The following is a 26,933-nucleotide window of genomic DNA, read 5'->3' on the forward strand; positions in this document are numbered from 1 at the left end:
GTTCTTTTATCAATTCAATAATCACTCACAGAGACCATCAATACACATCAAAAATTATTGCAAGAAACTCCACAGCAATCTTTTATCATTTTTTTTGCTACGTACAGTATCTTTTTTTGCACCTTAGTAACTTTTTTCCACACTGAATGTTCATGTAGAGAATCATTTTTGTTTAATATTTAAAAAAATATCCACATGGACAAAGTTAATACCCAATGCAAGGTTCATGTTTCTATCACTTTTTGTACAAAAGCTACGTATGTTCAGTCTTGGTTCCGAGACTTTTCAGACACCCTGCATCAAAAGAAAATATATTTTTTTAAAACATGTCGTCTTCTGTTTTTTTGTAGGGCTCTTCATGGAGTTCTTTCTGGAATTTAACAAGTTCCGGATTCACCTGCCATTTCAGTCAAGATGAGGATTGCAGCAACGTAATTCTCTATGCGTGGCCGTTCGCTTTCAGCTATATCCTGTTCTATTTGTCTGCAATGAAGTTCCTCGTTTTGACCGAATCATCTGTTTTCACCGTTGCCACCATGACGGTTGCACTGCCGCTGAGTGGGATATGGTGGTCGCTCTTCACGAGTAGAGATGGCCTTCAATGGCACCCGCTCGTGACTGGCGAGTTAATCTGTTCTCTTCTTGGTCTTCCGATCGTAATCATTGGTCTGGGATTGTTCAGTAAGTACCACTGGCTTGATCAAAGCTTCCTGCAGTTGAGACATTCTCGATTAACTTGAAGTATTACATTCCAAAAATGGCGTATTTGATGTTTAATTCTCAAATTTTTGTCTGGGCAATCACAATAATTCTTCCAGTATTGAGTGATGACGTGAAGAGCTCTTGCCAAATCTATCTTGCTCACAACCAGTTGGTAGTGAGGTAAAGTACTACACATTAGCAGGAATGCTGCTAAGAGTTTATGAGACAAAATATATACACTGTGCCTACATTACAATTGCCAAACTAAACAATAACTTTCTTGGCAAAAGTTATTTGTAAATATTGAGAAAATTTAATGAACTAAAAGTAAATGGCTGATCTCTCTATAATCAGAAAGGCATAGTGTAAAATATATAGAAAATATATTGTTAGAATTATGCTTGAAAATGAATTTTATGAAGTATTATTATGGAACAAGGAACCATCGTGGTTGGGTAGTGGCAAAAAAACTTACCATACATTAAAATGATGTATAATTTGTGCAATTGCATACACTTTACTTATATTGGTTTTATTTTATCTTAAATCATTTTTGATAATAATTGTTTGCATTATATGAATATACAATTGTTCCTACTAATTTTTTTATTTTGACTGTGATGTCCATATTATATTATTGTCTGTGATTTTATTTGAAACATTTGAATATGGTATACATTTATTATTATTTTCTGATAGTTTTACAGCAGGATTTGTGTGGAATTATTATTAATATGTAGCACTTTGTAATTGGTCAGAGTCATGACATTCCAAGGGGAAATGTTTTAATATAAATATATTCGTTAAAGACGTTCGTAGGTAGGTAATTAGTGGCATAATATGCAGAAACATCAGTTTGATAATGAATTCAGTACAAACTGTTATCAAGTATCCAGCTCCCTTCAAAAATAAAATGTGCCTTTAGCTACGATTTCTTTGTACATCACAGAACTGCTGCTTACAATCCTGCCAGATGATTGAACAGGCTGTTTTAGCTTACATTTTTTTAGATTTTGGAATGTTAAATGTAGAAATAAATTGTATATAGACTATTAAGTAAGTTTTGTGTAGTATAATTGCACTTTTTGGAATCATTGTGGTGTAACTGACATAAAATACTAATATGAATGGTAATATTTTGTACGTATGCATGATTTAATAAGGAATACATCTTCATTGTAGATGATAGGACTAAGATTAATGTAGTTTATAAATATACAGGGTACCTAGTATTGTAGAGACCATCTACTTGTGTATATCGTTCTCTTTCCTCCAGAGTAATGTCTTTAAGAATTATTGCTGTTAGTGTGTGTTTGTAAGTACATTTGCATGCATGCGTTCTATTGTAGGGAAGCATTTGGAAATAGTGAGTATTGAAAATAAGCATATTTTTACTATAATTAAAAATATTGAAAGTTTTCCTTAGGCTGAAGGATTTGTTAAGCATATTAACTTTCATGTAAATATTACAGCTGCTGCCAAAATTGAAGTTTTGTATTGCATAGGCTGGGAATTAGTTAAAACTGATTTTTTCCCCAAGAAACATTTATTGTTGGATTTAATAACAATATAATTGTGTTATTATATAAAAGTTACACATCGTTGTGGCTGTAATTGTGCTTGTTGATCCTGTATACTTTTGTAACATCATATATTTGTAATGTACATTCACGTCCATTGTTCCACTGGTTTTGGAATGTGCTACGTAAGTGCATTGAATAGTGATTTATAGTGTATTAGTTTATACAATGAAGTATTGGAATTGCATTGGGAATTATATGCTGCAGTATCTTAGAGAAATTTCCCAACTTGCACTGAAGAGGAATTATGTTTTCTTCATTTTAGTGGTGGTGCGTAACCAAATGGTTTGTGCTTGCCTTTGGTGCGAGCAATCCCAGGTTCGATTTCCGATGGAAGCCTCCAAAATTTTGATATTGACCCAGTATCATGAGAAAAATTGGGGAGCTACTTCAAAAGAAGTAGTGGGCTCCGGTCTCAAAAGCCAGAAAATGGAGGCCAGGGGACTCGATGCGTTGACCACTCTGGCAGGCCCTGGTCTTTAGAGGGCTGTTGTGCCATGGAGTGGAGTTTAGAGTTAGTTTAGCAGCTGGAGCAGTATTTAACCCATCTTCATGCATCCTTTGCACATCTGTTTTCTTTCTCCATGCGTTCCTCTCATTCCAGTCTCAATTCAACTCTTTTATATTTCATCGTGTTCCGCCATGTAATTCTTGGTACCAGTATTTTCTTGGGTAGTCTCGTCTTTTAGTATCCACAACATGTGTCCGAAACACTGTTTGTTTCGTAACATTTATAAAAATCACAATATGAAGCAGCAGTAAATAGTTTGGAACTTTAGATCACTTAATTTCTAATGCTAACATGTTCCTGCAGGGTTGTGTACGTGCTTGTAAACATGGATTATCTGATCGGACATAAGTTTCACTGTATTTTTGGAGTCGACCAACTCGTTTTATTTTAATCAGATGTGGAGGATTCTTTTCAGCCTTAATTTGTTGTAACCGGTCATTAATTTTGTTTTGCGTGTCACATAACCATCAGTCCAAATCTGTCATCACTGAGGCCAGCATTGATCCTGCACACACATACACCTGCATCACATCACTGTACAACATGTGCAAATATTGACAGCATTCAGAAGACATCATGGCAAACAAAAATTAAACTCCATTGCTTAATGAAACCAAGCAATGTTTCATTGGGCAATGCATGGTCAGAGCATCGAATACCATTGTTCTGTTATCAGAATTTCAAGACTGGCAACAGGTTATTGCTTTCAAGTAGCTACCGAGTTTTTCTCTTGATGCTGGGTAAAAATTTGGTTACATGGAAACTGTTCATAGCAAATTGCTTTTCTTAATTATATTTTGGTCGTGGAAGCATTATTTTGATGCCGCAAGTCCTTAAAACGGAATTTTTATTGTGAATATGCATGCAGCGATGCATTCATGCTTGCCAGTAATACATATGTATATTATGAACGTGATCAGCATACACTGTCCTCTCAAATTATTAATTTCTCTGTATACCTATGTTAGTTGTACTATTTACTGCTTTTGAAGTAGTAAGTTTTGAAGACTTATTCACAACCAATATATATGAAATATAATACCCGCAAATAGAGAAACGTCCATTCTGTCCAAAGTATGCAATGATCTGCTGTGATATTCCAATGAAAAATTACATACGCGTAGAATTCTTTCTAGACGTGAATTTTTGTGTAGTTTTCTTTCACTGTTGTCTAGATATTATCAAAAGTTTCGTGATTACGTAAGTCTATTAAACTTTTGATAATATCTAGACAACAGTGGAATCAAACTACAGGAAGATTCACGCCAGTGCTCTAGAAGGAATTCTAAGCATATGTAATTTTTCATATTTTGAAATATCCGAGAGGTTTTGGGTGTGGGTGGCACCATAAATAGGTCCTTATGTTCTTCAGAATTATAATGCACTTAAGTAGGTGGTTGAGAAATATTTGAGAATGATATGCAAATTAATTGTGGTAAAATCTGAGACAATTAGCTATTGATGAACATCAGTATCATTTGAAATCAACGTGGAAATGTAGAAAATGTAGTGACTTTGGAGATATCCTGTATATTTCTAATGGTTATCAGGTTGAATGTAGTACTTTGGGTTTCACTGTGGTTTGAAAATAAAATACACACATTTCTTTTCATAAGTAACTTTTTGATTATTGAAAATCCTGTAATTTAAGTAGGCTAAAAATATTTTACCCACTCTGATTAGAAAATTGATTATGGTAGTCTGACAGAAGTGGTATGTAATTTATATTTTGTATAAATAGGTAATGGTGTATATTATGTTCCAATATACAGAGTGTTCCACTTGAATTTATCTAATTTCATTACGCTGTGAAAAGCTAATGGCTCAAGATATAATGAAATAACAGTCCCAGTCAAGAGAGTTCCATTCAGTCAAACCACACTTGTTCCAATAGTTGCAAAGTTGACATGAGGACTCCCTGTCATTTTCCATTGTCTCTTCCTGATAACTTTCTGTTCACCACCATACTTTTTAAATAAACTTCCATTGGCTAAAAATGTTACATGCAATTTCATAATCCTTTTAAAGGAGTTTGTGTATCAAATTTAAATGCTTGCCTGAACTCCTGTTACACATGGACAATACATTTCAACGTTGCAAAGCTCAACACCACCTGTTCCTTCTGTAGTGGCACTATAATTGAGAGCACTACTGGACTAGATCCATGACTAGCATCCCAAGATTTCATTTGTTTACGTCTTTCCAACTCATATTTTTCTAGATTTCTTTGTTTTCTTGTTAACAGTTGCATTTATATCAATGGCAGATAAAGTAAGAGTTTTTTTTTTTAATAATGAAAACTTTTTGTAGCAGTGAGTGTGGAAAAAATACATTGCAACTATGTTTTTCTCAAAGTTAAACTTGCACCACAATATGATCGTATGTCTTGGAGAACATATGTGCACATGTCACTAGATGGCAATGTGATGAATGGTTATCATACAGAGGCCAGTGGTAATTCATTGTCGAGTCAACCACTGTGCCACAAGGTGAACATAGTTCGTGTATCAAAAATGGCTGTTCTTCGGGGGAGAAATGACAGAAAAGGCCACAGGGAAGCTGTGGGGCATAGTGTCCTCCTGTAGTATGGGCCTGTTTTGTTCCTGTAAAGCTTGTATGCTTTCTGACTTGTAAACACATGTGGCATGATGCTATCGTTAAGGATGTTTTGTTTGCTTTCCTGTCCTACACCTGGTAAACATCTGCATTGTTCGTATATTCCACAGTACCGCACCCACTGCTCCTTTCCATTTGTATATTTCAGATTTTCATGCAGGACCTGCATTCTAGTGAAAAATAAAGTAGTTGCCATGATTTATGCCGCAACCCTTGTATTTTAGGGAAATCTTATTATATTTTTAATTACTTCACTATTTATTAAATATTTTATGTAGTGCTTCGTTTGTAGGCAAAAAGGTTCCAGTACTCTACATAACTACATAAGTTGGTTTGCTGTGGTTACACAAGTAATGATCATGCTAAGTTAATCAATCGAGCTGAAAGAAAATGTGGTATGTTCATATATATCCATATTTCTTTCATTAACATATTTGATTATTAGATTTTATTCTGAGATATTGTTTTGCTTCCTTTTCCGTGTTAAACAGTAACCTGCCTTGGCTCTACCTGTTTCGTGTTCAGTTACTGCCACAGGTGAATAAGATGCAAAAACATAATAAACTAACAATATGGTTCATTCGAAATAACACATCTTACAATAACTACCATACAATTTTGAGTTATTTTTCTGTACCATGGATATACGGGAAAGTCTCTTTTCTCATGAATGAAAGCTCGCTCGGATGTTCAGATTTAAAAGATATAAAGAGACTATTTAATTCTTGTTTAAATATGTACAAATGAATTACAAATGCAACAAATGATCCAAATTAATTGAAGTGACATATTCTTGAAATGTATATATACAGTATGTAACATTCTTATTCGTACACAGGGATTTTCAAAGAAAATGCTTTAATATCTGAAAGGAAATACACTCTTTTGAAATTGTTTCTTTACAATTCAATAACTAATATCATTAGGAACATAAAATCTTACCCAAATTCTGTATAACCAATGACAATAATAAATTAAATGAAACTGAAAGAGAAACATGCCATTTTTTGTACAACTTTTCTATTCGTACACTTAATAATATAAAAGAAAAAAGTATATTCAGAGCAAATTGACTGGCAGTTCTAATACTTTGATGCGTATCCTTTGGCTTTAATTACTGCTTGACACCTGTTCTTCATAGAATTAACCAGTTTCCGGCATGTTTCAGAGCTTATTTTATTTCACTCGGCTTGCACAACAGTTTTCAACTCTTGTTTGGACTTAACGCCTGCTTTATGGACTCGCCTCTTCAAAATTGCCCATAAATGCTCAATGGGATTTAAGTCTGGACTTTGAGCTGGTGTTTGTAGTAGTTTGGGCACATTCCATATTAGCCAATTCATGTTAACTCGCGCCTTATGCTTACTGTCATTGTCTTGTTGGAATCTGTAGATAGGCGGAATGTCCATATTTTGGGCACTCTGCTTTACATTGTTCTTCAATATGTCCAAATAGACATATGAATCCATGATACCATCAATAAACTGGATGGTACCAACACCTTTGTACGTCATACAGCCCCAAATCATTAATGACCCACCACCATGTTTAACTGTTGGAACTGTGTTAATGTGATCATTGTCTTTATTTGATTTTCTCCAGACTCTATTTATCCCATCTTACCCGTATATATTAATCTTGGACTCGTCTGACCATATGACACTATCCTAAAATTCCTGGTCCTTGTGGATGTGCTCTTTCGCGAATGAAAGTCTATTCCTGCGATTCACCTTATTTATATACGGCCTCTTTCGTGGCATTATGCCATGATATCCATGCTTCCACAAGGCACGTCGGACATCATCTTGCCAGCAACATTTTCTACTAACGGTCGTAACTGAGGAACACTGAGGGTTTTCTCGCACTCTTTTTAAAATAAAGCGTTCATCACGTTTATTCAACCGTCTCTCTTTTGGTTTTCTCGGCACATTCTGTGTTGAACCTTCCTCTCTAAATTTATTTACTATGTATTGAACTGTGGAGTGTGATCTATTGACTGTTTGTCCAATGTTTCTTAACGAATAACCTCTAAGGGCCAAATTTATAATACATTTCGAACACGCTGATAGATAGACGATAGACCTACAACAACACCTACGACAGCATTCCGTCTGACGGGGAGCGCACCTGCGTGTTCAAACTTGTTACGAAGTTGCAAACTGCACGAAATCGCCCGAATAGCGGTGGCGCTGTATGTGAGGAAGATTGAAACTCTTGCCTGTACGAATAACAATGTTGCATGAAACAGCGTGTTTTTCTCTTTTCACACAAATTATATGCTCTGTTTATACACTTTGAACATACATTTTTATTGGCATTTGTTGGTGAAACCTTCATTAACATTAATTCCCAGGTACATATGAAAATTATTATATTTACTAGTAGATATGACATTTTTTCCTCGGAAATTCTATGTGTACGAATAACAATGTTACATACTGTATATATATATATACATAGAATAGAGGTTCGTTCGTTGGCCTCGACCATCAGAACTATCTCTATTTAAATATGTTTACCCTGTTACCGCTAGACCTCTAGACTAGCCACAGCCACTACTAAAAATGCAGTTTCTTTAATATAAAATTAAAACTTGGGTGCAACCGAGATTTGTACGTTGGCCGAGACCATCAGTACTATCTCCATGAGAATGGTTGACTCGTGACCGTTAGCCCTCTTAGACTAGCCACAGCCACTACCGGCATCGAGAGAACTTCCAAGGTCTCTCCTCTTGCCCAAGCAACGAAAAGATGTCAATCCCCACTACTCAATAGAATCCCTTATATAGGCGATTCGAAAAAAGAAACGGTAAACGACATCTTTTTCACCCCTCCGGGTTTTGAAAGGACAAGTTTTTAAACTACCCGCTTTCTGAGCGACTGGCTTTCCCAGACATGTAGGCCAGCTCTGTAGCAGGTTACATTAGAAACTGACTAACAAATATTACCTTCACCAACCCATGAAAAATAATAATAATGAGCATATACCAACATTTAATAAAGAAAAGGATCATGTACTGGTTCTACCATTACAATATGAAAGAAAAGGGCAGACGTGGTGTACTATTGCATACCGCCAGAGGTAAAGAAATGGCTGTGTAATATGTACAAATAAGATGTAGGTTTGAAAGAGAATAATATGAATTTAGCAAATATAATACTTCAAGTAAACATGTAATGCATAAAATAATATAGCATGCAAATTCCAGATTAAGCATAATATTCATTTTCCACTCTTGACACATCTGAAATTAAACATGCCTCTCCCTTCCTCAAAGTTAAGTTCTAGCTATAGACTTGTGTTGTGCAACTAGCTATAGACTTGTGTTGTGCAACAAGTAGTGAATCCCTCCACCTGCTGCATTGTCTCCATGTTGACCCATACATACATCCCTCCCATACCGCAAACTTGCCCAAAAAGCAGCCCACCTGTTAGGAATTTCAAAGTTGAACTCTGTCAATACAATTAACTTTTCCTACACAACAACCAAAATTTACCCAGTGGAGGCACATAGTGGTTTGGATCCCACTTTAAACAGGTCCAGGCCCAATTAGCCTATTTGTACATAAAGTGGACTCAAAACAAAAATCCAATGAACCAACAATTGAAATTAGATATTCTTGTGGAGCACTCTTCAGTTGACATGTTAGTATTTTTCAGTTCCAGACTGAATTATACAGACTGAATTATACAAATTCATGCATTTATGTTGTACCACATGTGTATTTTGATTTATGTTTACTTAATAGATGATGTTAATATGCTAGCAGTTCATATGTCTAGTCTGCACAGTATTTCTTTATTATGTGTACCAAAGCATAATGTAATATTTTTGTGCCGAATATCTACAATATTGTCTTCAAATGTTCTACGTGAATATATTGCACTGGTAATGGTGCTGTCATTCACTTATTTACTGTTGAAAATATTCCAGGCTCCAGAGCTCTGTTTTGTAAATATATTGTTAATGTTTTTCTTGTTTGGGATTTTGCACAATTGCTCAATGTATATTGTTTCACGAATATAATTGTGACGAGTATTGGTGTGTTGGGGATACTGCAACGTGCCTCCGTTTGTTGTTATGGATGTAAACATTTAATGGTTTCTGACTGTTTGGTGTACTTGTTCTTGTCTGTGAAACATGTTGTCTTCCATGGAGTTTACGATGTAATTGATGTTACATGGAAGTTGCCATTCTTTTTAATTATTTGAAAGCAACCTCTATATGTTGAGAAGCTATGAATTTCAAGCAGGATATCAGGAAATTTGGTATTACGTTAGCTGTAACAGTTGCAATAGCACATAATCTTTACAACTTGAAACCTGAATGTAGAATTGCATTGACAATAAGTCTTTGATTTCATTTACAGAATTTTGCATTTTTAATAGGAGGAGCAAAATTTGTTATTTGATGAAATGATCCATGAGTTACCTTCCTAGCTTACAGGAATTATCCTCTTTTTTTTTTTTGGTGTTATGTTCTTTAAGCATGTAACATTTTTATACCTAATGCCAAACAACCAAACATTGCGTAGTTGAGAAGTTACATAATGTAAGTAGGGAATTATTTTCCAATAATTACATTTGTACCATGTCCCGTAAGGTGCAAGTTTTGGACTCCCGCTATGGGACGTGTTTGAGTCTCATTGGGGAAGCATCACAACTTTTCTCCAGAGATTTCGGCCTGTGTATGGGACCAGGTGGCCACTCACCATCATGAGGAAATTGGGAAGCTACGAGTGTGAAGTGTAACTCCATCATGAAAACGTATAACAAAGACTGGAGGTTCATCGTTCTGACCACATATCAACCTGTAACTGGTTGGATTATCCCCCCTCAGCAGTCGGAAGTGAGGCTGGCAGTCTGTAGGCAGGCGCTGGCCCTCACAGGCCGTTACGTCACGTCCTATTATTATTATTATATTTCTTTTCTAAATAAGCATTCTCAGTTTTAGGAAATTATTATAAACATGAAGTAACCATACTAAATTTTGAAACTGATAATATGTGTTACTCACGTGAAATTTCGTATTTCCACATTGCACAATTTAATGGATATTTCCGATGAATTTCGAAGACACTCTGTCTTCATTCACTAAGGGTGACGCCATATCCTTAGTGAATGAAGACAGAGTGTCTTTGAAATTAATGGGAAATATCCATTAAATTGTGCAATGCGGTAATACAAAATTTCATGTGAGTAATTCTTAAACTGCGTTTACTGCATCCATCATGATAATATGTTGTTTTTTTTGTGAAAAACGGAGACCTCCAGCTCAACGTTCCTCTCTTTTTAATGCTGTGAAAGGAGGCACTCACTCATCCACAAATCTGATTTTTTTTCATTTGTTTTGGTAGCCACTACCACCATCCTCGTTGAAACTTGTGCTTAAGTGCACCACTATTTATAGTTGTTCTAGAAAAACTAAAAACATAGTGAGCTACAAAGGTAACTTGGAAGAATCAAATGTACTACAGTATTAGACATAAAAAGTGCTCAATCTCTGTGTTAGAACTAATGAAGAAACATGATGTAGTGACCAAACTTATTTAATTACTCAACATTTCAATACGTTACACCTATCTTTGTGGACCGTTATAAACAGTGAAATGTATTGAATCCTTACAAGCTCAGTTTTATGATTAATGCAACTTACAGCGGATCAAAACAAATGCTTTCTTGAATTTTGTTAGGGTTGCGGAGGAGGAGACAGATTAATTGGCATCTTATCAGTGTTGGCTAATATAGGTACGTCAGTTCTCAGTAATATTACTGATAATTATATGGATCCAATGTTTCTATAAATAGCCTGTATGTAGTGCAGAATCATGCCATTTTATTTTAATTCATAAAAACGTATAATTTGTATGCCTTTTTTTTTAAGTACATGTAAAATATGCAGATGAATTTTCAAAGGTAAAAGCTATTCCAGTCACCTGCTTATGTGGATTAATTAACTAGACACTGCCTTCATGGAATGTTTGCAGTTTTATATTGGATCGATAGAATATGGGTTATTGGTATCAGTAAATTTCATATTCGTACTTTATTAATATTGGCAAAAAAAAAATAAAAATCATATTGGTCCATTCCTCATATTTGTTTTTTGTAATTTTGATCCAGAGAGTTGGTTTTGAAGATCACATAATTATAAATGAATCAAGGTGTAATTAAACCAAAGATTTCTTTATACTCATATAATTTGTATATAATGTAAAAGAGTTACAATCTTGCATGTAGTCCATGTAGTTACTGCATCAACCACAGATATATGGGTACATAACATTTGACCAATAATAGTTTCTGAAATTTTAATTGCGTATAACTTTCAGTAAGTATAATGACTAGTTTTAGAAGTAGTCCCTGTGGTATTTAAGAAATTTCCAGTGAGGGAAATTCTAATGACTGTCTAGGGACAGCATGAGATAATGATTTTATGCCATATAACATCCCCCCCCCCATGGATGAAATTTATCAAGCAGAAGGGGGGACAGAGGTACCCAGAGGGGGAAATCCCCCATCAAATACCACCCTGGAAGTAGTTAAAGTGTATGAATAGTAACTGATTTTATTATAATGGTTACAACAATGTTCTGTGATTGATTTGTTCAAGCTACTGCAAATAAATTAAAACTTGCTGTGTGTAACTGTCTTTCTGTGCACACATTTAGTTAAAGCGTTGTTATGCATTGTGTCAATGATTTAATGAATACATTGTAACACATACATTGTTTTATTGATGTTTCTTGCACATATATTACACAATATTTTGATTGTTTGATCAAGTGAGTAGTAACAAGGGTGATTACTCAGATGTTAAACTGATGATGGGCTAGTTCTTGTTTTTTATGTAGTTTCTGATTTTAAATCTTTTCAAATTGACTGTATATCCAAATTCATCTTAAAAACTAATGTCATTGGCTGAAATTTTAAAATTTACTCAATATTTATTTCTGTACTTATTGAGAAAATTTCAGATACAGAACGAATGCCCATTTTACGCTGAAAATGTGAACAATGAAAACAACACATTTAAAAGTAACAAAATATCACAAAAGAAATAGTCAAAGGTTGCACTATGTGATATATTAACCAGTAATTGTTCTGATGGAAGACCGAAAGGCATACCCTATGGAAAATACATCAACACTTAATGGGAGGTCAGTGTAGTTTTTCCTGTGTGAAACTGGTTTCTGTTGTGCGCTATGTGCATAGGAAACAGCCCATTGAGGGCCCGGGTCTACCTACCGACTGCCAGCCTTGCTCCCACCTGATCCTACTCACTCACTGAGCTGAAGTGGAAGTTTATCCAACCAGTTATGGGGTGACGTGTGGTCAGGATGACGAACCCCCAGTCGACATTGTAGGTTTTCTGTGACCGGGTTGTGCTACTCATTCGTAGTTCCCCAAATTCCTCACAATGGTGGGTGGCCACCGGTCCCATACACAGGCCAAAATATGAGGAGAAAAGTTGTTATACTTTCTCCAGGAGACCCAAACCTGCGTGTCCCATAGACGGAATTCCTGGAATTCCTGAAGGAGCATCTTGCAGTGGATTTTGCCATTGACAGTTTTGTGCAGATAATTGAAATTGAGCAAAGGTGCTGGTAGTTTAGAAAGGACAAGAGATGCTGTGGGGAAAAATTGCATAATGAGGGAACCCTGTCACGAACTACAGCTAGGAAAAAGTGAAAGGCCTATTAATTCTAGAGAGCTGAGGGGACATCCAGACAGGAGAGCAGTATTCTATTATTGGGGAAATGAATAACTTGAAGTATAAGGTGATCGCTAACACAGCAATTCCAGTAAAATGATATTGTAAAACTAGGATATGCTTGACCCTTTTTGTTCCGCCTTTGATATGTTCCTCAAATATGATCTTTTGGTCAAAAACAATGCCTAGGTCTTTGTGAGAGGATAATATTTTGATGCCAGACACGTAGGGCATGTTACATCTTTTTCAAGAATCAAGAATACAATACAGTGTTGAAAAGCCCAACTCGCTACTGGTCTTGCTAAACACATGAAATACAATAGCCATAAAATACAAAAGGTACAAGTCGAGCACACTGCCCACGGCACACCACACGTGAATTCCCCTACTACGACAGTTAACGCCAGGAAATAGCAGACGTACAGTTGACAACAGCGTGTGTAGTGGCAGGCAGAGAACTACAAACAATAGAAACACGTCAAGCAACAGTACAAGTTCCAACAAGGATGGTGGCAGTGGCCACTGAAATTAATAGAACAAAAAAGAAAAAAACAGTTTCGCGGATAAAGTGAGTACTAGTTTCTCCGTAAAAATATTATATTCAAAATGAATGTTAGAAACACCAATAAAACACAAGTGTTATTGTTTATAAAATATATGTACATTGTTACTTATCATTCCAAAAAAATAAGTTAAAGAAATGTCAGGTTGTTAAAATCAAATAATTATGATTTCGTAGTTGCAGGACTTTCCCTATGTAAAATAATCGTAGTTAATCACGTTGTGACTGCATTTATCAACTGCTGATTGTGATAATATGTTGGAATTTATTTGGTCACATCGCAATGTTGAAAGGTTTCTATATATGTGTGTAACTATTATTGTATTGTCTCAGCGCACTTCTTACTGTGGGTTATGAAGGAAATTATTATTATTATTTTGTCATTTTCAGCTGTCGAAAATCCATGTGATTAGAAATATTCCACATGAGTTGAAAAATCCAATATTCGGAGATGTCTTGTTTACAATACTAGTGGAAAATATTCCTTGCAGGGCTCTATTTGTAATTGAGATATAATGATTTTTTGTTTTGGTAAGAAATAACATTTAATTCAGTGATTTAGTTTTTTCAGAGTGGGAATCTTGCAAAGAAATATGTTACATAACTCCTCCATACATTATATGAGCATGCATATGCTGATAACAAAGGAGAGATGAATAAAAACTATTTGTTCTGGGCTTGCACTCACTAGGTTAAATCAATTTGGTAGATTATGTTCTCTCCATATTGATAACGTTTAACTTTTTCAAAAGTTCTGAAACTGTTTGGGAGATTTCACACCAAAGTTACAAACGACACGTGCTGTGTGTTGTTTGAGGGTTTCACCAATGGAACGCAAGCTTGTGTGGCTTCTTATGCTGCTATGGTGTGAAACATTGCTGTTGATTGACTTGTTCCCAATCAGCATATGTTGCTTTGGTCTGGATCCTTCCTTAAATATCCACATTCCTCACAAGAGATCGAAACTTGTAAAACACGTCATATTCCTACATAAAATATCTAATGGTAACATTATAGGTGATCGCAAACTCCAGGAAATACACTTTTGAGTGCCACATTGCACTAATAAAGCACTCAAGTTTTTGCTTGTCCAAAGCCTACATTCCGCCTCAACCAGATCCTGCCCCACAAACTATCCAGCCAAGCCAAATAGACATTTTTGAAAATCAGGCATGTTGTAGAAGACTGCTGTGTAAAAATTCGTAAGTCACTTAACAGCATGTACAGTAGTATTACTTTATGTTGTTATTTTTTCATGTTAAAACATTCCAACGTAAAATGGCCGATTTTGTATTCAGAATCATTTGTTAAATAAATAAATAAAATACAAAAGAAAATTGGGCCTACAATATCTGCTGGATGTACCTTCCTTCAAACACCACCAGGGGGTAAATTGAGGAGTTCCGAGGAGTAAAACATGATTTACATTAGGGATACTTGGCATTGGTATTAGTATTCTAAAATTCAAACATGAGGAATCGAAGTTTTGGTAGCCAGTTGTTATTACTTGTTGCAAGAAATATATTTCAATCAATGGCTGATGATTTGTTTTAAGTAATATTACATTGTATTGGAACCAGATAGAGTTGCTTTTTACGAAATCTAATCCCTGAGCTACTGTGTACTGTGCAAAATAAAAACTTTGCACTTGCTTCTGAATTGAGAAATCTGAACTCATGATGAGTAATTATGTTGGAAAATAAAATTGTGTAGATAATAATTAGAAATGTTTATTCCACAAAATGCATTCCTTATGAAGATGATTGTCCTGCAAACTATGTTTAATTTCAATTCAGTAACAATAGGTCTTTAATTCATTTGTGTGTTAATATGTGCCAAATACAGATGACTATTTTGTAGAGTTCTTTGTTGGAAAACACGAATTTGAAATACTGTTTGTAACTGTAATTTTCTAATAACAGTGTAGCTTTACAGACCGTTGCATGAAGATTTACCATTCATGCTTTGTTGTGTTGTATCAAGTTGGCATTTTTGTGGTGAATTTTGTATATATGTGTATCTTGTTTGTACACTAGTGTCCAAAATTAAAGCAACAAACAGAAATCCTTTCCTCGTGTGATTTTTTTTTGATAAATTTGCCAAGTTTAACCTGTTGCTATCGTGATTTTTTTGTTGATAAATCCTGACACATTAAGGTTAGTTTATTTTCTATCTTAAACCAGTTGTCTGTGACATCATAAATATTACTATCACCTGATCATATTATGTGGTCAAATGGACACACAGGAAAGAATTTCAGTTTGTTGCTTTAATTTTGGAAATTAGTATAGTTGTAATATATCTTGCTCTTATTATGAATTATTATCAAATAAAATGTTTTTGCTTTATGTAGATCTATTTTCTTAAAGAAAATATTCAAGCATCTTCCTTGGTCTGCATTCACGTATTACAGCAAAATTCATCTACTCCCCATCCTCACTTCATATTTGTTTAGCGACAACTATGATGGTTGTGTCCCCTGCCTGGATATACAGGTTGCAACAAAGGGCCCAATACCCCCTTCAGTCCCGAAGCCAAATTTTTAGTCAAATTTTCACAAATTTGAAGTTTTGGGACATTTGCCACCTACCTAAAGATAATATTGCAGTGTTTCCCCCCCTTAAATTTAGCAATATTTTTAGAAGAGGTATCAAATATGATACCTGAGGATTCAACAAGGAAAATGTTACTTCACAAGTGGTATCATATGTGATACCTTGGGACTCAATGAGGAAATTTAATACATGACAAAAAATGATTAGTAACATTTTTATTTAAAATACTCTACTTTCATACACACACAAACACACATGCGCATGCACTTGATGTAAATTAACATTCAACAATGCAGCGCACTTTGCACAAGAATACTAGAAGCACAACAGGTTGATTCTGAGGCTAGACGCTTTCACCCAGCGAATCGGCAGTCCCCTCCACTTATCCTCTCCCACCTACACAGAGCTCATGCTGTAGCTGCCCTTTACCGCGAGGCTTTTCGTCAAAAGCCTCACAGTTTGGACCGAACGCGCGCTCCTCTTTCTGGCCTGACTGACGAGACATCCGAAAGCTTCGGCGGAACCAAACGTTCGGATTACATAGTTTAATTCGTTTTAACGAACTTTGATTGTTACAGGGTACAAGAACATTTTAATTTCAACATATTTTGGGTAGGCTAAGCCTCAAAAGACTCATAGGAGCTTCGCCACTGTTTTATCTACTGATTGTATTTTTGCGCTGCAGTCGAAGTGCAATTCGAAAGACTTTCACTTCCAGTCCACGACTTGAAGACTGCACTGCAAGAGCATACTCGGAGGTTGCTCGCTTAAAGTATGGTCTTGCACCTTTCGGACAGGGCCTGATGCTGCACTGTATCAATCGATTTGAATTCAGCATACCACAACACACACTGTGCTTTCTGCTGTACACTCGCCATTATTGCAGTGAGATGACTGACTAGTGAAAGAGGCGGCACGATAGCGTCTGCACATGCTCCTAGCGATTTCAAGGTCAACACAATGATAAATAAAACTCGTACACTTGTTGTACATACAGTTGCTTCTTGATTTTAAAGAGATCGCTTGCTTTTTGCTCATAAAATTTACAACTGATATCACGGATACCTTTTTCAATGACCCTGCATATCTTCCTCGGTGGAGGGTTTTTCCATTAAAACGACAAAGCAATACTGTCGCCAATAGTCAATAACAGAACACTTGAACAGTCTTGTTCATTGCCAATACATTGGTTCTGTTCTGACCAGGGGTGCCCAGAAGGGGGGTTTATGGTGCAGGCTGCGCCATCGAGACTTTTTGGGGTGATTTTTTGCCTTCAAATAATGTACAATTCAACATTTATATATTTTTCCAAAATATATGTAAAAAATTTACACCATAAATGCACCAAATTTAATTCATTAGATGAAGAAAAGAAAGCGTTTATGAACATTATCAAAGGGGGTGGGGGAGAAATATTCAACTCTTAAGGCTGGTTTACATTGATCGAGTGAGCGGGAGAGTTACTGGCCTGTCTGCTCGACTCGACCCTTCTATGGCGAGTATCTGTTTACACACTCTCTACTCGGCTCCAGTAGCTGCAGCTGCTTGGTGCTCTTTTCACAGAATGAACCCATCGACGTCGTCGTCGATTTAATAAAAAAAAGTTCTGAAACTGTTTACACACTTTTTTCACAAAAAATGAATACAATAATTCACGTGGACATGTCTGGAAAGAAAACTGATTTCTTTGATTTTTCTATTTTCGATCATTCTTGGTTGAACGTAAATTCCTTATTTTTAATTCTCCTATGCCAAATCTCTTCATATAACCGTAGTTTATTTTGTTTGTTCCTATAATCGACACAAATTCCACGGACACTCGCACAACACAACACCGACTCTATACTGTCCTCAGAAAGCGCGTTTACATTGACCGAGTGGTCTGTAGAGTTTACGCATGAGTGAAAGAATCGATGGGAGAAGAAGCAACTCGGTTGAGTCGCTGTCCTCCATGGACAGCCACTCGACTGTCCTGACTACTGGAGCGAGTGCTAGCTCCAGTGCTCTCCCCAGTTGTTTACACGTGGAGAGTAGCTCTACTCTCTCCAGCTACTCTCCCTTCTACTTGACCAATGTAAACCAGCCCTTATACTTGTATATTGGCCTTAATTAATACGTGGGTTCTGCGGGGATTCTGAATTAAATTTGGAGGGGGGGAGTAGCCAACTCTAGTGCCCGGTTCGCTCAACCATCTTTAAAACGTTCTTAACGAGTTGATAGTTAATGCATCACTAAAATCTTAGCAGCCTGTTAAACTTTTAATGTTCGCTGAAGTGATTTTATAGGCCCGTTAACTAACGACATGTTAGAGACATTTTGCTTCGATGCCTTGCTATTTTCATACTTTGATACGAGAAATGCAACGTTTTCATTGGTTACACTGTGGACAGTAGATTGTGCGTAAGCGAATTTGGGCTTTTTGTATGAAATCCCAGGAACAACAATAAATAAAGTAATGTGTAACACATAAATATATATTTAAGAAATGAATGTTAGTTAAGTATTTACGTCCGCACACCGAAAATGTTATGTATTAGGATTAACAGTTACATTGTAATTTCGTAAGTTAGATTTAAATGAGTGCCTACCGACTGCCAATACAAGATCATAAATATATAAATAAAAACTACTGTTCTAGGTTAGGATAATCTGTTTGAAGTTTGATAAATTTAATTATACACTGCTCTCCATAAATTAAGCAACAAATGGTGATCATCCAATAGAATCAAACACAAGGCCGGAGGGTGTACATATTTTATTTGTAACGAAAGTGACCGTTGTCTGACACTAATAAGGGATATAATCCCTAACGCATTCGTTGCTTTCTTTCAGCGTGCCCACCACTCTTCTTCTCTTTTCTCCAACTGTTTTCTCTTTTACCTCACATTTTCTTGTTGTTGCTTAATTTCTGGAGGGCAGTGTATTAAAATGGCATTTCAAAAGAGGCCTAAAGGTGGAAATGAACGTGTGTTTGCTATAATAATTTTCCTCAACAAAAGAGAACATTTCACGAAATGTACACCATGCATAACTTAACTTACTGTGCCATGGCAATTAAATAATATGTAAATATTGCAAGTCACTTCTTTTGGCATTGATGTGAATGTGGCATTGCAAACAAGAAATCTACTGTTTCCAAATAATCACTGACAAAAAAAGAAGGCACGTAAAATATTTACCAGTATGCTTGCCGTTCATGCATATGTACAAGGGACGTTTCTGAATGGTTGTGTTTTTGTTTCGTACAAATATTTTTTAAAGAAAAAATATATATATAATCTGATATTTTATATTTGATTTATCATAAATGGTAAAAAGAAGGACAAGTACACTGTTAGACAGTATCCTCACCACTTGTACAAATGTACCGTGCAAAGAATAATTTCCGAATGCGTGGTAGTGTGTTTTACAAACAAATATGCATACTTTTACAATGTTCATGCACAAAACTACATTACCAGAAACAGCTTAGGATTAAGCTGTTTTCTTAATGAATCATACATGTGTAGTACGGTTCTTTACATTATGTTTGGTTATTCATTATGTGATGAAATTGTAGTCATTCAGAAAATGTACCTTGTACATGGAACGGTTGATTAATATGATTGGTTAGGTTTGGCAGGCCAGGTTTGGTGCTTTTAGCATCTCCAGTTTGCTACAGCTGTCCCTAGCCCCTTGTGATTCAGAATATAGAATGATGAACATTTGTGTCGAGCATTCTCTTCACTGCAAAATATTTTTTTCCATTATGTTAATTGGAGTAGGTGGATAATAATTTGAAAAGTTCGAAAGATCAATTCCCTACTACTTTGAATAGCTCTCTCTTTCCTCTTGAGTCGCCCGCTGTGAACCGCATGTAAAGAGGGTCTGTCTACCCAACTCGAGCTTGTACGGAGGAGGGGATACTGCAGCAAAAGTACTTACTCTGTCGTAATTTTTTTAATTGTTAAGAGCAGTATTGCCCGAAAAATGGGAATCAGCAAAGCTGAGTGGCAACGGATTGAAAACTCCATCTCGACAGCCATAGCGAAGGAACTGAACCAACAGTTCGGAGACCTGGACAGACGCATCGCCCTGGCATTTGAAGTGATGCGGTGTTGAAATAAATTAAACCAGCGCTGACCACTGCAATTAAATCTGCCGTGGAGGATGCCATTCAAGAAGTAAAAAACGATCTCGAGAGGAAAATCTCTGAGCTAGACAAGCAAGTGAAGCAATTGCGAAAGGATCTGAATTCCCTGGAACAATATGACCGTCGCCTGAACCTTGTTTTTCATGGCATGAAAGTGAGGGTGAAAAGTGTGAAGTGATTGCTTCAAAAATCATCAATGAGCAGGTGAAAGTGAATGTGCCACAAAATGTGTTTCATCGTGTTCACCGACTGGGAGCACCGCGACGTGATGGTAAACCCCGGCCGATCATTGCGCGCTTTGTCACCTACGCCCAGAGAGACGTGGTCTACAAGAACAAGAAGAACCTCGAGGCTACAGGGACAGGTATTTTCATAACTGAAAACCTCACAAAAGCAAATTTGGACCTTTTTCACAAGGTAAGGCTTAGTAAAACATTCGAAGGAGTATGGACAACCAACGGAAACGTGGTTAGGATTAGTGACCCGGAGGACATCGCAAAGTTCAGCAGAAAGTAACACTGTCCCGCCACACTCCCCTCCTAACGGTGGTTGTGTTTATTTTTGGAACTGCTTCCCCATCAATGACGTACGGGCAACGGTGACCAGTCAAAAGTAGAGGGGAGGGGAATGCAGGAGAACATTCCGCGCCGAACCATACAAACCTGTCGCATAATAGACTGTTATATAAATGTAAACAACCCTCAGCTAGTATTCCAACTCATGCCAGAATATATCGGCAAGCTCAAAAATCTATATTTCTCCCATTTTTAGTTAATCAACAAATATTTTAATTTTTTTTCATTTTTCTTCTTTTGTGTCAGTATTCACATTTTTATACTAATTTTTACTTTTTTATTCTTAAATTTTTCATTTATTTTTTACATTTTTAATAAATTGATTGTAGTAATAAGTCACTATGATAACTAGCACCTGTTTTTTTGAATTAAGTGTTATGCGTATGCACATTTTCATTGTTATTGCCATATGCAATTCACACTCGGGACAGAATATATATTTCATGACCAACAGTGGAGGAAACGATAAATATAAATGACTCTACCAATGTAGTCAATGGTGCAGAAACGCCAATCCCAATCAGAATTCACTCCAGTTACTTTGATGAGTCGCCCATTAATATCCGCCACAGCAATTACTATATAAAGGAACAGCTCGAAGCTGAAATAAATAGATCTGAAAATGGCTTTAAATTATGTCATCTAAATATTGAAGGTTTACTCAACTCCATAGATGAATTTAAAGAAATGATATCGAACTTAAACTTTGACCTGATAGCCATTACAGAAAACTGGTTAAAACCGAATGTTAGTAATAATATAGTAGACATCGAAAATTACACATTAGTTCGACAAGATAGATTAAACAAATCTAGAGGGGGTGTGTGCTTATACATATCTAAATCGCTTAAATGGAAACTTTTAGACGGGTTCGTTAATAATGATATTGGCGTAGAGTACCTTGTAATCGAACTAACTATCGATAGGAAAAAAATTGGACTTATGGTAGCATGTAAACCACCAAATGTCAGCTATACTCACATCAGTCACGTAGCAGATATCCTCCAACACCTATACTTAAATTACGATTACTTCATTGCGTTAGGCGACTGGAATATCAACATGTTAAGAAAAAACGAAAGCAGTACTAGACTCCTTCAGAGTATAATCAAGGAAGTTCACGGGAAACAATTAATTACCAAGCCAACCAGAGTGACAGCGACGTCAAAGTCATTAATTGATTTAATCGTTTGCTCACAAGATTTAATTGTAAAGCAAATTGGGCAGAGCGAGTTACCTGGAATCACAGATCACCATATAGCATACTCCATATTTGACCTGTACGCACCAAAACAACCTAAAAAAAATTATCAAAATTAGAAATTTCAAAACCATGGACATGTGGAATGGTGTAAAATCGAAAGAAACAAGCACGTAGATGCAGCGGTGGAGGCCTTGAATGATAACATTATCAGATTAATAGATAAGCATGCACCCCAGCGAAAAATTCGTGTAACCAAACCTCCCGCCCCCTGGATTTCAAATCAAGTAAGGGAATTCTGGAAGTTGCGTGACTTCTTTCATCTGAGATATGTAAATACAGGAGACCCAGACGCTCTCCTATCGTACAAATACTTCAGAAACAGAGCCAAAAAAGCAGTCAGAAACGCAAAATTTAAGCACTATAACGAAACGGTAAATATGAATGTAAAAAATGCTAAAAATTTATGGTCTAACCTCAGAAGCCAGGGACTTTTACCAAATAAAAAGAGTAATGCGCTCTCCTCAGATACATTTCGGCCAAATGCGGTAAACGAGTTCTTTGTTAAGCCGAGTGCACCCTCAGATAACAATGCAGCGGTGATTGATGAAACTAACACGTATCTTGAGCAACCCAACAATGACACGTTCTTTTTTACCCCAGTAAGTAGCGAACAAGTACGTAAAATTTTTAACAAAATGAAATCAAAAGCGTGTGGTTATGATGGCATAAACCTAACTGTTTTACAGTATTGCATCCCTTTTTGCTTAGAAGTTCTTACGCACATTATTAATCTTTCCCTTTCCAAAGGTTGGTTCCCCCAAGAGTGGAAAAAATGCGAAGTAACACCTATACCTAAAAAATCCAACCCCACAGAAATAAAAGATCTACGACCTATTAGCATTCTATCCACAATGTCCAAAATACTTGAAAAAGTAATTTATGAACAAATACTTTCTCATATTCAAGGTTTCCTACCACACTTTCAATCTGGTTTCAGAAAAATGCATAGTACATGCACTGCGCTGGTAGATATCGTAGACAATGTAAGTAAAGGAATAGATGAAAATGAAGTTACACTTTTAGTCTTGTTGGACTATTCAAGAGCGTTCGACTCGATCAATCATGAATTGCTATTGGCCAAACTGTATCACTATGGCGTTACCGGAAACGCGTTAAATTGGTTTCGATCATATCTCGGCAACAAGAAACAACGTGTGAAATATCGGGAACCGGAAGTCACATACTCTAAATGGTTAGTTGTTCAACAAGGCGTCCCTCAAGGAAGTATATTAGGTCCACTACTATACATGATTTACGTAGCTGATTTCGACCGCGCTGTCCAATATTGCCACTACCATCAGTATGCTGACGATTCGCAAATCTATATTCAGTGTGTTATATATTAGTGGAAGTTTAGTTATGAAGCTATGGGCTGAAACAGCCATAAATTTCAAATGATATATATATTGTTGTTATAGTTACTTGTTGATTTTGTTATACATGTGTAATGGAGTTAATATAAAAATGTTCGAACCCAAGTGTTTCATTCAATAAGTTCTTCGAATCAATACAAGATAAGTGGCGACGATGGATGGGATACATTTGTGAGTTTAACAATTAATAAGATTATTGTAGTTGAATAGAAGATTCAAATCTACTGTAAGAAGTTTGAAAAATGAATACGTTGCCATTCTTCGAATCCTATGAGGTAGGAAGTAATATTAAAGCTTATGTACGAAGATTTGATTCATTTTTAAAAGCACAAGAAGTTAAAGAAGATAAAAAGGTTCATTTATTGTTATCAGTGATTGGAAATAATGCGTATGAGGCATTGTATATTAAATTAGCTCCAAATGATCCTAGTAGTTTTCCTGTCGAAGTTTTGCTGACAACTTGTTGATATTTATGAACCTAAAACAAACAAGTTGCTTGAGATATATAAATTTAAAAGTGCTAAAAAAGAGCATGGTGAATCAATGGTTGACTACATATCACGAATTAAAAAGTTGTCATTAACATGTGGGTTTAAGCCAGAAGATTTTGATGAAGAATTAAAGCAGCAAACCATTTTTGGACTTGAGGAAGGTACATTAAAAAGGAAGTTAATTATGGAGACTCCAAAGACGTACAAAGATGTTTGTGACTACATTAGGAATCATGAAGTACTAGACAGATTTGGTAGCCATATTCAGCAAGACTCAAATATCCACAAGGTTAACACATACACACCAAGAAGTATGTACAAGAGCAAATTAGAGGTAAAGAAATGTTATAAAGGACAATTGCAACAGGACAGTCCAAGGAATGTTAACTGGATTTGCTATAGATGTGGTTCGAAAACAAAACATGGAGCTGAAGGTTGTCCAGCTATGGGGAAAGCTTGCAGATTTTGTGACAAGATAAATCATCTTTCTAATGTTTGTAGATACAAGAATGAAATAAAAGATGTAGATAAAAGATCATCTGGGAAGAAGGCAGATTTCATGCATCAGAAACAACCTAACTACACTTCAAGGGCTTGGAAGTCAGCACAATATATTCAGTATAAATGTAATAAATACTGTACAGCTTAAAAGTGAAGAAAGTAGCAAGCATGTTGAGTTATTATGCAATGAGATTCAACCCTTACATGTTCAGCTATATATCTGCAATGAACCAGTTAAATTCATAGTGGATACAGGAAGTTATGCTAATATTCTACCTAAGAGTAGTGTATGGAAAAGCAGCGACGTTTTACGGTTGAATCCACTCAAAAATTGCTATGGTACTATCACAGGAGAAAAGTTGAAGTTTGAGGGTCAAATTTCCTTACCTGTAAAGTATAACTCACTGAGTTATGAAATGCCGTTTATAGTAGGAGATTTAAATGGTTTAAAACCTATACTTGGTCGAGCAGGATTGCGTATTCTCTTTGGCGATTGGAGAAGAAGTTTGGTAATTGATACTATACAAGGGCAAATGGACAAAATATTTTGGAATAGTATTACAAGGAGCTTGTACACAGACACATTGAATGGGGAATCAGCGAAGTTGAAATCTGATATTTTAGTAAAATTTAAAATTTTGTTCAATAATGACATTTCAGAACCTATAAGAAATATTAATGTTAGAATTCCATTGAAGCCTGTATTTGTACCTGTGAAGAGGAAAGGTTACAATCTACCTTACTTTATGCGTGATGAAGTAGGCAAGGCAATAAAAGATTTGTGCCAGCAAGGAATCTTAGAAGAAATAGAAAGTTCTGATTGGAGTAGTCCTGTAGTTCCTGTGCGAAAAGCAGATGGAAGTATTTGTGTATGTGCTGACTATAGCAAAACTGTAAATCCAAATGTAGATACTTTACAATATCCACTTCCAACTTTTGACGAGCTTTATCATAAGTTAGGTTCACATAAGTGGTATACGAAGATTGATCTACGTTCAGCTTTTCATCAATTGTTAGTCAAAGAAAAGTCTCAACGTGTTCTTACCATTGTAAATGAAGGTCATTTGTATGCATATAAACGTTTACCATTTGGAACTAAAATAAGTTCTCAAGTATTTCAAAGAGCCATGGACACAATACTTGGTGGTATTGATGGAGTGGTATCATTTATTGATGACATTCTTTTAGGAGCAGATACATTGTATGGGCCAAATCCATTTCAATTCAGGCAGATTTGAGAAAATCTGTCCGGGTGATGTCACAGATATCCATGAAACTGAAATATATTATTCTAGATACAAAATGATGAGACACATATTTTTTTGTTTCGCAAAAAAAAAAAAAAAATTGTTGACTTAGGCTGCCTCAAAGTTTGGGACCAAATTTTCACGAGTTTTGGCGCCAAAAATTGTAAACGGCTGTTTCTCAGGAACTATTAAAGATATTTGGATTCTGTTTTTTTTATCTAAGTTTATTGAAAGCCTTTTCAAATGCATATTCAACGAACTTTATATGCAGCTTTTTGGGTGTGCTATGAATGAAATTAAAAAAAATTAGCCCCCTTTTGGACCCCCAAAATCTCGAAAAAGCCACCCTCAAAAATTTGCAAAATTTCAGGACAGTTACAGCAATACCTCAAGTTGAACATATATAAATTTCACGGGGTGTATATGCCTGGTTGTAGTTTTACACAATATTTTAATAAGCATATTGACAAGCTGAAAACTTAAACGCAATCTTAATATTGAAGGAGACAAACTTTATTTCATCAGGCTATTATTGGTAAACAATATACAAATTTTAAATGCAAAACAATCAAGACATATACATCATAAGAGTCCATAACCAAACAATTCATGTAATTGGTTTATATTATCATATTGCTGATCACACTCAACATTTCTTATTTATAGAACATACTAGAAGTAATTTGTTTTTCATATTCACATGTTCATTTGTTTCTTTTTGTTTGTGACAAATTGCTGTTACTTCCTTCTGACCTTGAGTTTTGAGTCGTTTGGAAGATGTCTACAAGTGGAAAAGCAGTGTTTTCTGAGAAAAGAATAAAATGTCCTGACTTTGAGAATAGGCATAAAAAATGTGTGTATCAAAGCAAGATTTGGAAGTTCAGGCAACTTGAACATATGTCAGTGTTGCTGAGAACTGATTTTAAACGTGAGGACATTAATCATGATACTTTAGTTTGTTTTAACTGTTACCGTCGATACTCTGACATGTATTCTGTGCGGACTGATGTCATTGTTCAGGAAGATGGAGTATGTGTAGAATCTTCTGAAGGTTCAGTGTTTGAAGAAGGAAGTGTTACTTTGGGAAGAGAATTTCGAGTGTTTCATGAT

General features: G+C 35.8%; 1 protein-coding gene across 2 annotated transcripts in view; it reads left to right on the forward strand.

The window, feature by feature from the left end:
- The window catches only part of LOC145978812 (uncharacterized), a 45,304-nt gene extending 29,318 nt beyond the window's left edge, over positions 1-15,986 (forward strand). For both annotated transcript variants that reach the window (XM_083111631.1, XM_083111632.1), the window contains exon 5: positions 351-15,986. In XM_083111631.1, the coding sequence (XP_082967757.1) occupies positions 351-740 (390 nt within the window). In that variant the 3' untranslated portion in view covers positions 741-15,986. The remainder of the gene's footprint in view (positions 1-350) is intronic.
- Positions 15,987-26,933: the final 10,947 nt, after the last annotated feature.

Source organism: Lepisma saccharinum, chromosome 25 (assembly GCF_977018435.1).
Source record: "Lepisma saccharinum chromosome 25, izLepSacc3.1, whole genome shotgun sequence".
Classification (NCBI taxonomy): Eukaryota; Metazoa; Arthropoda; class Insecta; order Zygentoma; family Lepismatidae; genus Lepisma; species Lepisma saccharinum.